Here is a 13107-nt window from a genome sequence, read left to right as displayed (position 1 = left end):
AACAGTTGAACGGAATGGACATTGTCTTGAAAGGAGGATATAAGATGAACATCAACAAAAGCAAAACGAGGATAATGGAATGTAGTCGAATGCTGAGGGAATTAGATTAGGAAATGAGACACTTAAAGTAGTAAAGGAGTTTTGCTATTTAGGGAGCAAAATAACTGATGATGGTCGAAGTAGAGAGGATATAAAATGTAGACTGGCAATGGCAGGAAAGCGTTTCTGAAGAAGAGAAATTTGTTAACATCGAGTATAGATTTAAGTGTCAGGAAATCTGTTCTGAAAGTATTTGTATGGAGTGTAGCCATGTTTGGAAGTGAAACATGGACGATAAATAATTTGGACAGGAAGAGAATAGAAGCTTTCGAAATGTGATGCTACAGAAGAATGCTGAAGATTAGATGGGTAGATCACATAACTAATGAGGAGGTATTGAATAGAATTGACGAGAAGAGGAGTTTGTGGCACAACTTGACGAGAAGAAGGGACCAGTTGGTAGGATGTGTTCTGAGGCATCAAGGGATCACAAATTTAGCATTGGAGGGCAGCATGGAGGGTAAAAATTGTAGAGAGAGAGACCAAGAGATGAATACACTACGCAGATTCAGCAGGATGTAGATGGCAGTAGGTACTGGGAGATGAAGAAACTTGCACAGGATAGGGTAGCATGGAGAGCTGCTTCAAACCAGTCTCAGGACTGAAGACCACAACAACAACATGCTCAAATTCTTGCAATGAATGTTTCAGGATACCAAATTCCCAGTTGAATACAACACACTGTAAGGAATTTCAGTATAAAAAAATGTGGAATATTTTTGTTCTCTCCTAGAGGGTGAAAGTTGGAAAGATGTATGTGGCTGTAATGAGACCAATGAGAAATTTAAGTTTATGGCTACATTCAAACATGGCTTCAATAAAAAAAAAGAGATTGTATGAGTACTCCAAGCACAATACCAGTCCTGACTTTACTGCATATTTCAAAAGATACAAAAGAATACTAACACGAGTTATTTCAAAAGCAAAAAACGTGGAAAATGACAAAAAAATGGTGTGTTTCCAAGAATAAAACTAAAGCAACCTGGCAAATTATAAGGAAATAAATGGGTATCATGCCAATTAATCACAGTAATATACAGCTGATTATGAATAAAAGTAAACTAACTGACCCCAAACATGTTGCTAATGCTTCCAACGATAATTTCCCAAATACAGCACAGCAGTTAATAAATACACACCATGATAAACAGATCAAAAAATTCATTCAAACACATTATTCCTGTATCCAGCAACACCTGAGGAACTGTCAAGAATCCTAAAAGAATTACCTAATAAATATTCAGTGGGCATTGATGAGATACCAGATGCTATTATCAAAGCTAGTGGTGTATTTCCAAATAACCTAAAAACTGCAAAAGTAACACCTTTGTATAAGAAGGGTGCAAAAAATGATATTCCTAATTACAGACCAGTTTCAGTTTTGTCAGGCTTTAGAAAAATTGTGGAAAAAATGTTCCTTAGAAGATTAAAAGTTTTCTTAAATAAAGAGAGGCTGATAAGTGACTCGCAACATGGGTTCAGAGCTGGGAAGTCAACTCAGTCAGCAATTTTTGCCTTCTTAAATGAAGTATTAAAATCAGTGGATAATAAACAACATGTATCTGGAATATTTATGGATCTAAGTAAAGCATTTGATGTAGCTGATCATGGCATTCTCTTGTGTAAATTAAGTAATTATGGAATTACGAGGCCAGTCTGAAAAGTGGATCCAGTCGTACTTCAGTAATTGTCAGCAGATTACAGAAATAAAACACAAAGATAGTGAAAAAAAATTCTAGTTTTTACAGTGATGAGCACAAAATGAAGTATGGAGTCCCACAAAGGTCAGTTCTAGGACCTGTCCTATTTCTGCTGTATGTAAATGACTTGGCTAGTAACATACATCGTGGAACCACTGTACTGTTTGCAGGTGACACTAATATTCTAATTAAATCACAGAATGAGGAAAATCTAAAGGAGACTGCAGTATCAGTTATGCGTACCTTAAGACACTGGTTCAAGAGCAATAGACTCATCATACATTAACTCTCATACCACACAAAACCTCCATCCTGCAAACCCTGTTTTCACTATTGAAGGAAAAAACGTGTCGACGGGCAGTCATACAAAATTTCTAGGTGTACATGTTCAGGCTCAGTCCGGCTCCAGCTGCTACAGATTGTGGTCATGTGTGTGTGTATGTGAGTTGCGTTTGCATGTCAGTCTGTGTATGTCTGTCATTTATTTTTGACAAAGGCCTTGTTGGATGAAAGCTTATTTTGTGACAGTTATTTTGTTGTGCCTATCTGTGACTTAAGACTTGTTAGTGTCTTAGAGACAGTAGGTTCCTTGAAATGGCAGTGGGCTGGCCACGTCGCAAGAAGTAAAGACAACAGATGGACAAAGCTAGTACTGGAGGGGAGTCCGAGAGAGCACCGGAGGCCTAGAGGAAGACCACCAGACAGATGGGACAAAGACATCAAGAAGATCGCTAGTAACACCTGGCAGAGAACTGCCCAAGACCGTCCCACTTGGAGAAGACTGCTGAAAGCCTACCTGAATCCACGACTTAGATTAGATTAGATTAATACTTGTTCCATAGATCATGAATACGACACTTCGTAATGATGTGGAACGTGTCAGGTTAATAAAAGATGTCTGTACAAGAAATTACATTACACAAAATATTGCATGACACTAATGATTAAGTTTTTTTTTTTTTTTACTTACTTTATATCTAAAAATTCAGCCAATGAGTAGAAGGAGTTGTCATCTAGAAATTCTTTTAATTTATTTTTAAATGTTAGTTGGCTATCTGTCAGGCTTTTGATGCTGTTTGGTAGGTGCCCAAAGACTTTTGTGGCAGCATAATTTACCCCTTTCTGTGCCAAAGTCAGATTTAACCCTGCATAGTGAAGATCATCCTTTCTCCTGGTGTTATAGGTATGCACACTGCTATTACTTTTGAATTGGGTTGGATTATTATCAACAAATTTCATAAGGGAATATATATACTGTGAGGTTACTGTGAGGATCCCTAGATCCTTAAATAGATGTCTGCAGGATGACCGTGGGTGGGCTCCAGCAATTATTCTGATTACACGTTTTTGTGCAATGAATACTTTTCTACTCAACGATGAATTACCCCAGAATATGATGCCATACGAAAGCAGTGAATGAAAGTAGGCATAGTAAGCTAATTTACTGACTCAAAGAGGCCACATCATTTAATGATTGAATTGGCTGATGATGATGATCTGTGACTTAGCATCTATTCTTCACATAACATTGTTACACATCATCCATAAAGTAAGTTATCATGTGCTTAGTATATCTACAGATATGACTTGTTCCTAAATCAAAATCACAAGTGTTACTATTATATCCTACGTATAATGCTTCCATTTTCGATACTTGAAAATTGTCTAAGGCCAAAATTGTACAATTGTACGTTAAATGAAGAGAATGCCAGCTAAAGGCATCACAAAATCATTCAAAAAATTCATCACAGCTGCAGGCCCTATTGCATTGAAAATTATAGTACAAGCTCTTTACAGCACTTGCAAATGGTCAAAAATATATAACCATACACACCATTACTGACACAGCCAATGAAAAATTATATGAAAATGACATGAGTAGTAAAATATTAGAATCCACAATTTACAATTGGAACTATTTGGCACATGTGGTCTCTCACAAAGAAAAATTTGGAAATCAGTTTCTGTTTGTAAACAAACATGTGAATTGTGTAAGTCTCTCAAAGGCAGCAGCACAGTTGGAAAAGAATGTATTCACTAACTTTATGCTTTGCATCATTGTGAAGAGCAGTATTAAAATGGGTGATAGCAACTCTTGAGTTTTCTGGGACAAAAGTTTAGGTAACTCATATACGTTTCTTTCTTTTTTATCATTCTACATCATCTCCTTAATTTCTTACAATGCTAATGATAAAATAGGGTTTCTTAGTATTCTTTTATTCCTTTTATATGTTGCTGCTATCAGTGTCCACAGAATATCTTTGAGAAACTGAAAATAAATGTTACCATCTTCGTGTTATCTGTTAGTGACACTGTGATCTATATGATGAACAAATGCAGTGTTTTATCCATCTTGCAACAACCTCCACTTCTTCATTTATATTCATAACATTTTGGTGTTTGTAACCTTTTTCTTCTTCCTGAAACGTTTCTGCTTATGCGGGTCATCCACAGAGGATCTTTCCAGCTTCTCCTTTAGCCTACAGTCTATCAATGAGCATCTCCTCACATTGCATCCTCTGGGTTTCACATCATCCTTCACCAGATTTCTCCATCTTCTTCATGGTTTTCTACCTGGTCTTCGTCCAGTACGCTTGTTTGCCCACTGCTTGAATACTGCTCAGCAGTGTGGGATCCATAGCAGATAGGGTTGATAGAAGAGATAGAGAAGATCCAACGGAGAGCAGCGCGCTTCGTTACAGGATCATTTAGTAATCATGAAAACGTTACGGAGATGATAGATAAACTCCAGTGGAAGACTCTGCAGCAGTAGCTTGGTACGGGCTTTTGTTAAAGTTTCGAGAACATACCTTTACCAATGAGAAAGCAGTATATTGCTCCCTCCTACGTATATCTCGCGAAGAGACCATGAAGATAAAATCAGAGACATTAGAGCCCACACAGAGGCATACCGACAATCCTTCTTTCCACAAACAATACGAGACTGGAACAGAAGGGAGAACCGATAGAGGTACTCAAGGGTACCCTCCGCCACACACCGTCAGGTGGCTTGTGGAGTATGGATGTAGATGTAGATTCTGTCCATTCTAGGGGTCTTCTTGGAAGTCTTTCTGGTCCCATTCTTTTAACATGTCCAAACTATTTCAGCTACTCATCTCCATAGTTTTTTTTAGGGGATTGATCTGACCCATAGGTCAAAATTGGCAAATAATGTGGCTTGTATATCACGATCTTTGCTTTGGCAGGTATTTTCCAATTTCTTTTTATGTGCTCTACACAATTATAAAATTGTGAACAATGTATGTAATGTTAGCAAATTTATGTTAAATGCTATCACTCTCACAATATGGTTTATAAAACTCATTCTCTTGATTGGCAGGTTATTTAAACTACAGAAGAAAATATATGAAGCTGGAGAGAATGTGAAATATTTCATTCTTAATGAGTGGTCATTTCCAAACCAGAGTCTTAAAGACCTTCAGCACAGGCTAAATAAACATGACCAGGAGCAATTTAGTTTTGATGCAACAAGGATTGACATAACTGATTACATAAAACTGTGGGTACTTGGTTATAGAAGGTTCATATTAAACCTGGATGATGCCAGTATCACAAAAGCAAAATTGAAACTGAGAAGGTAAGCAAATTTCAATTATTACACAATAATCTTGAGTAAACTACAGCAACCATGTGATATTTAAAGAGCAGAAAAACACGACATGAAAGTAACTGTAGTAATATTTAAATAATACATTCACACATACAAAAATATGTAAATAGGCTTCAAAATTAATTCTATGCATTCTGTCCATTTCTTACATATCACATATTTAAAGAGCAGAAAAACATGACATGAAAGTAACTGTTGTAATATTTAAATAATACATTCACACATACAAAAATATGTAAATAGGCTTCAAAATTAGTTCTATGCATTCTGTCCGTTTCTTACATATCACATTCATCTTTCTTACGCGACATCTTATGTACAACAGAATCTACCTTTAAATGTACAGACTATTACATCATCTCCATGCTCCACCCATTGATTATGCTCCTGGCCATGCAGATAATTTATACAAGACCAGTATATCAGTAAAGGAAATAAATTTCCTGGGTGAGCTTGTGATTATAGTGGAAATTTTGTGAATAAAGCTGTCTAGATTTCTTAATATATTTCTTTATTTATAAAATTATTTCAGATACTGTAATCATCAGATTAAAACTCAGAACCTGTAAAACATTGATCAGTATCAATTTCAATGGACATAAGAAATTTGGCGTGAATAGTGCCCTCCGCCACACACCGCCTGGTGGCTAGCGGAGTATATATGTAGATGTAGATACAAACAAACAATGGAAAATCCAGGATGGAATATTGTCGTATACTGTCAACAGACATATGCATAGATCTGATTGAAACTGGCACTGAACAGCATTTTACAAATTCAAATTTTGATTTAATGATGCCAGCAGGTGAAAGAATACTACAAATAAAGAAATATTTTAAATGAACAGTGGAAAACCCAGGAAGGAATAATGACAGTATTTTGAAAAGGATAGATTTCTACTCACCACATGGTGGAAATGTTGAGTAGCAGACAGGAACAACAAAGAATGTGTTAAACAACTAAGCTTTCAACCAAAAAGCCTTCTTCTCTCTCTCTCTCTCTCTCTCTCTCTCTCTCTCTCTCTCTCTCTCTCTCACACACACACACACACACACACACACACACACACACACACACACAAATGCAACTCTCGCACACATGACCGTATGAACAAATTAATTTCTGATGTGAATGTAAAATGTCTGATTCCACACCAAATTTAAGTGCAAGATGGCGCCGAGTAAAGGTAGTGAAAAAGATCGTCTCTCAGTTTCGTTATTATGTGATCGCTCCGTTTGTAATATGTGCTCCAGAAAGGTAGTGAAAGGTATCCTATGCACAGAATGCAAGTGTTGGTATCACGATAAGTGCGTGAAAATAAACCTTAAACTCATAAACGATGGAGACCAGTGGCAATGCCGAACGTGTGTTGAGCATCTAGCAGAAAATAAATTAAAGGACTCCCTAACACTACAGGAAAAGGAATTCAATACAGTAAAATAAGAACTAGCTGCATTACGTTGTAAGCACGAAGAACTCCTGAAGAATCACAAAATAGTGACGGGAAAATTATCTGCTGAGTGCTTAGAAGTAAGCAATCTCGAAGTTATTTTGGCGGCACAGAAGAAGGAAATTAGTGTACTGAAACAAGATCTGGCTGCAACACGTTCGGAATACGAAGACCACATGGAAAAATGAGTACAAGTAGAGAAGAAACTGCCCGAAAGTGAAAATGATGGCCGCAAAGACAGTGTATTGTGTTCGTCTTATCCACGCATGGCTAGGAATCCCAGTAATAACAAGCATGTTACTGTAAACCAGGACCATGATTCTAGTGCTGCAAATAAGAATTCCAGGAAAAATGTGTGTACCACCCCAAACGGTAAAGTGCAACCATGTCTATTGTCATCTAAAAGTAATATTCAACCAAAAATGTCGCAACCACCGCCCACAAACCCAAAGTTACTTATTAGTACTTCCCAAAACAAAGCGGAAGTAAACACAAAATCTGATGAAAAACAAAAATCGTATGGCCAAAAGCTCAAGGCTGTTTCTTAGGTGACAGCCAAGAACGCAATTTATCTAAACTTTTAAATGAAAACGCTCACATTGAATGTTTAGGCTACGTTTACCCTCAAGCCAATGCAAGTTTCGTACTCAAAAACGTTAACCAAAACACCCCCAAAACTTGCACCTCTGACATTGTGGTAATTGCAACAGGAACAAACGATGTTGCTTGCAACAACAGCCAACATCTAACAAAAACTTTAAAAGCCAAATTACCGTGCATTGCATCGAAGAAAGTGTTTTTAGTGGATGTGCCTTTCAGACATGATCTTCCAAACTGGTCATGTGTAAACACAGCAGTAACCAACGTAAATTCACAGATCTACAAACTGTGCTCAAAATGTGTAGCATGTTTAATTGCAAAAACTTTTTATGGCCAAACCACCTATCCCATTGTGTGGAACTGACATCATCATCAACTGAAACAGCATCATCATCTGAAATAGCAGTGCCTTCAGTACGAGAACTAGCAGCTGAACCACACACAGCGGAAGCAGCAGCTCGTCCTACACGAAACAGAAAGGTAACTCAGCGTTTTTTATGTTGAGTGACACGAGAGAAAAGCAGTCAAAATCATGTGAAACATCTCTCTCGTGTATTAAACATGGGACTCCAGCGCCACAAGCAGAACTACCTAGTCTACTGAGAAAAAATATCACAAACAAATATACAAATATAAAGGTGAGCAAGTCTCAAACTTTGTCTGTATTTCATCAAAATATAAGAGGTCTGAAAAATAAAATAGACCAACTGCTAAATCACCTAAGTGATGAAGAGTGTGGAAGTGAACCTGATATATTGTGTTTCTCTGAACATCATATCACAGACGGAATCAACATGTTACAGATTGAAAACTTTTGTTTAGCTGCCCACTATTAAAGATCTAGTATGGGAAAGGGTGGTGTCACAATATTTATTAGGAATAATGTAGTGTATAGATCTCTAGATTTAAGCAAATATTGTGTGGAACAGCACTTTGAGGTGTGTGGTATTGAGATAACAACAGACAGTGCAACAGTTATTGTGCTGTCAATTTACAGGGCTCCTGTTGGATATCTGAACGATTTTATGGGAAATATTGAATCACTCTTGTCCCGCCTGTCTAGAAAAACTAAATCAGTCATTGTAATGGGTGACTTTAATGTGGACTTTTTAACAGAAAACAGGAATAGAACAGATCTTTAACACCTGATGTGCTCTTACAATTTAGTGTCAGTGGTAAACAGTCCAACTAGAGTAACAGCCAGTTCTAGTACATTAATAGATAATATATTTATAGATAAGGATGCATATAATTAAGTGTAAAAAATGTTACAAATGGCCTATCTGATCATGATGGACAGTTGCTCACCATAAACCAAATAAATGTACAAAGGAGAGTAAATTTCATTTGGAAAAACATTAGGATTACAAACACACACAACATGGAAAACTTTAAACATAAACTACAGCACATGCACTGGTCTTCTGTGTATGCTGCTATTGATGTAAACTCCAAATTTAATATATTTATCAACGAGATTACAAGTATTTTTGAAGAAACATTTCCTAAAAAGTTAATTAGAGAAAATCTGTATAAATCAGATCACAGGCCTTGGGTTACTAAGGGCATCAAAATTTCCTGTAGAACAAAAAGGGAGCTTTATGCAGGAGCCAAGACATCAGATGATTCACATAAGATTAAGCATTACAAATTGTACAGTAAAATTCTTAACAAAACCATACAGGCATCAAAGAACATGTTCTTAAAGGCAGAAATTGATAACTCGAACAATAAAGTAAAAACTATTTGGAATTTTGTAAAGAAGGAAACGGGGAAAAGTGCAGTTCACAGTGAAAATATTCAAATAAAAAATCAGGATCATATTGTTAGTGATCCAAAAACAGTTGCTGATATGTTCAACAAACATTTTTTAACAGTAACAGAACAAATTGGATCGCAAGGCTCCATAAATCAAGCCATTAGTTTTCTGCAAGCCAGTGTACCTGGCACAGTACCACAAATCAAAATAACAACAGTCACTATTCCAGAAATTGAAAGAATAATTAGATCCCTGAAAAGTAAAAACTCCACTGGAGTTGACAACATATCTAGCAAATTATTAAAATACTGCTGCGGCCACTTAAGTAGAATCCTTTGCCACATTTTTGATAAGGCAGATACTGCTAACTATCGGCCAATCTCACTACTGACAAGTTTTACTAAGGTTTTAGAGAAACTAATGCATGCCAGGATTGTTAATCACCTCATGGAATATAAGATCATCAGTAAAAGTCAGTTTGGATTTCAGAAGGGGTTATCAACAGAAGATGCAATATTTGCATTTGCTGTCAATGTTTTGGAGTCCATCAACAAAAAGATGAAGATAGATAGAATATTTTGTGACCTCTTAAAAGCATTTGACTGCGTCAGTCACCAAATACTTTTGCATAAAGCTTCATATCTAGGCATAAGTGGGGCAGAAGGGAAGTGGCTCCATTCTTATCTTTCAAACAGAAAACAGAAAGTTGTACTGGATAGTCAAGAAGGTGCATCAGCATCATCGGAATGGGGAACAATCACCTGTGGAGTGCCTCAAGGCTCCATTCTGGGTCCCCTACTTTTTATTATTTTTATTAATGATCTTCCTCTATGTACAGATTTTTGTAAATTCACCATCTTTGCTGACACTATGCTACTGGTTGGTAAATCAGTGGATGAACTTGAGGTGACAGCTAATAAGGTTTTTAGTGATATTGTGAACTGGTTTAATGTAAATGGTCTTTCTATTAATCACAGTAAAACAAACTATGTCCAGTTTCAGACAGTCTCTAAAGAAGATGAACAAGAACAAAAACTAGGTGACATGCAGATAGCTAAGGTCGATAGTACAAAGTACCTTGGCTTACATATAGATAGCCAACTAAACTGGTCAAACCACATCTTGGATCTCTGCAAAAGGCTGAATTCGGCAACTTATGCTTTACGCATTATCTGCTCTTACAGAAATACGGAAACCAGTAAATCAGCTTATTATGGTTATTTTCACGCCATTATGGCATATGGAATCATATTCTGGAGAAATCAGCCACTTGCTAGGAAAGTGCTATCTGCACAGAAAAGAGCCATAAGAATCATGAGTGGAGCCCACCCTAGAGCCACATGCAGAAATCTTTTTAAAGAACTTCAAATCTTCACATTCATTGCACAATATATATTCTCCTTGGTGTGTTTCATAAGGAAAAAAAAGCCCCTCTTCAAAACTAATAGTGTTTATCATAATCATGATACTAGAAGGAAAGATGATATCCACTATGAGCATGCAAACCTGAGTAAGGTACAGAAGGGCGTCCACTTCAGTGGTTGTAAGATTTTTAATGCCCTCCCTTCACAAATTAAGTGTTTAGTAGATGATGAGTTCTCGTTTAAGAAAAGCTTAAGGCAGTTCCTATTGCAAGGGTCATTTTATACTATAGAAGAGTTCCTGAACCACGATGAATAGTACCCTAGTACCTATACGGATAAGTCTCAGATACATTACCCACTCATCATTTGTGATCCTGTATATCTATTACTTGTAAACATCTTAAGTTTTCAGTAGTATATTTTCTGTATGTATGTGTATAGAGTCTGTAAATAAAATAAAAAGAAACTTCCACATGGGAAAAATATATTAAAAACAAAGATTCCAAGACTTACCAAGCGGGAAAGCGCCGGTAGATAGGCACAATGAATAAAACACACAAACACACACACAGAATTTCGAGTTTTCGCAACCGGTGGCTGCTTCGTCAGGAAAGAGGGAAGGAAAAGGAAAGATGAAAGGATGTGGGTTTTAAGGGAGAGGGTAAGGAGTCATTCCAATCCCGGAAGCAGAAAGACTTACCTTAGGGGGAAAAAAGCATAGGTATATGCTCGCGCGCAAGAAAGTGTCACAGTGTAGGCAGGTCAGTAGGTAAATCACGTGGGTGCTTTCACACGTGGTTCTGCCTTTGATCGTGTACACCTTCCGGGTTACAGGACTGGAGTAGGTGGTGGTGGGAGGGCGCATAGGACAGGTTTTACACCGTGAGCGGTTGCAAGGGTAGGAGCCAGAGGGTGGGGAGGGTGCTTTGGGGATTTCATAGGGATGAACCAAGAGGTTACGATGGTTAGGTGGACGGCGGAAAGACACTCTTGGTGGAGTAGGGAGGATTTCATGAAGGATGGATCTCATTTCGGGGCAGGATTTTGGGAAGTCGTATCCCTGCTGGAGAGCCACATTCAGAGTCTGATCCAGTCCCGGGAAGTATCCTGTCACAAGTGGGGCAGTTTTGGGGTACTTCTGTGAGAGGTTCTGGGTTTGAGGGAACGAGGAAGTGGCTCTGGTTATCTGCTTCTGTACCAGGTCGGGAGGGTAGTTGCGGGATGCGAAAGCTGTTTTCAGGTTGTTGGTGTAATGGTCCAGGGATTCAGGACTGGAGCAGATTCGTTTGCCACGAAGGCCTAGGCTGTAGGGAAGGGACCGTTTGATATGGAATGGGTGGCAGCTGTCATAATGGAGGTACTGTTGCTTGTTGGTGGGTTTGATGTGGACGGATGTCCGGTTGCGAAAGCTCGAAATTCTGTGTGTGTGTTTGTGTGTTTTATTCATTGTGCCTATCTACCGGCACTTTCCCGCTTGGTAAGTCTTGGAATCTTTGTCTTTAATATATTTTTGTATAGAGTCTGTAATACTTAACTTTGTAACATTTATTTTTTTGTGATTTTAATTTGTAATGTTAATCTAAGCCATATAATTTTAATATGAATAATAGCAATACTTACAAAATACCATAAAAAGTTTGTAAAACTGACACGTTCCATATCCTGTGATGTATTCACAACATGGATCACCGGAACCCGAAATAAATAAATAAATAAATAAATAAATAATAAATATGATCTGTTGTGCAAAATGGTCTCCAGAACATGTAACTGTCCAACTAAGTAACTGCAATGGACACTGGCTAGTACTAACACACCCACTAACATGAAATCTCAAAACTGTTTGATTATTAACTGCACAAATGATATGAGCTGCTCCCCCCCCCCCCCCCCCCTTTCCTGCCATACCTGTACGGCAAATGCTGTGTATTCTCTTGCCACTGCTTTAACTAGTGCCAACATCGCTCTGTGCTACTCGCGCAAGATTTGGATATTACTACACTGAAAAATGTTACATTGTATTTTAATATGACACACCCTTTGTGTGCTATTTTGCGCCCGTCACCCATAGTCAGACAGGGAAGATGTTGTGTCTACTTTGTACTGTATCTGTTTTTCCCTGACTAACAGTCACATCAGGAAAAAGCTAAAGTGCCACATTTGCATCATACATCCTGAGCATGCAACTTCACTGACTTAATACATTCCCCTTCAGTAAGTTAGTATCAGTTATAAGTTATTTAAAATATTTTGTAACTTTTGTCTTACATGTATACCACAAGTCTAATCAGAAACTTTACTTTTCCCCAGGCTGTATATAATTCACTTAGTGGCAAAAATTGCACTTTGTTTAATCCTTTCATGGATTGCAGTGCATTTATGCTTTAAATTGAGATGATTTAATATGGCAGGACACCAGCACATTTGTACATAAAAAGGTAATTTTATATACAATTCTGTAGTATGTAACAATTACAGTGTTACATAATATAACAACATTTAC

The 13107-nt window shown here is 37.5% G+C and overlaps 1 protein-coding gene across 1 annotated transcript in view; it reads left to right on the top strand.

Annotated features, from left to right (window-relative positions):
* LOC126285263 (putative fatty acyl-CoA reductase CG5065) overlaps window positions 1-13107 on the top strand; it is a 116010-nt gene that overhangs the window by 102342 nt on the left and 561 nt on the right. The window contains exons 7-8 of the mRNA XM_049984554.1: window positions 5140-5397; window positions 12915-13042. Coding sequence (XP_049840511.1) covers window positions 5140-5397; window positions 12915-13002 — 346 coding nt within the window. The 3' untranslated portion in view covers window positions 13003-13042. The remainder of the gene's footprint in view (window positions 1-5139; window positions 5398-12914; window positions 13043-13107) is intronic.

This window comes from Schistocerca gregaria, chromosome 8, assembly GCF_023897955.1.
Source record: "Schistocerca gregaria isolate iqSchGreg1 chromosome 8, iqSchGreg1.2, whole genome shotgun sequence".
In the NCBI taxonomy this organism is placed as follows: domain Eukaryota; kingdom Metazoa; phylum Arthropoda; class Insecta; order Orthoptera; family Acrididae; genus Schistocerca; species Schistocerca gregaria.
The sequence above is the reverse complement of the archived record's forward strand: the minus strand, read 5'-3'. Positions and strand labels throughout refer to the sequence as shown.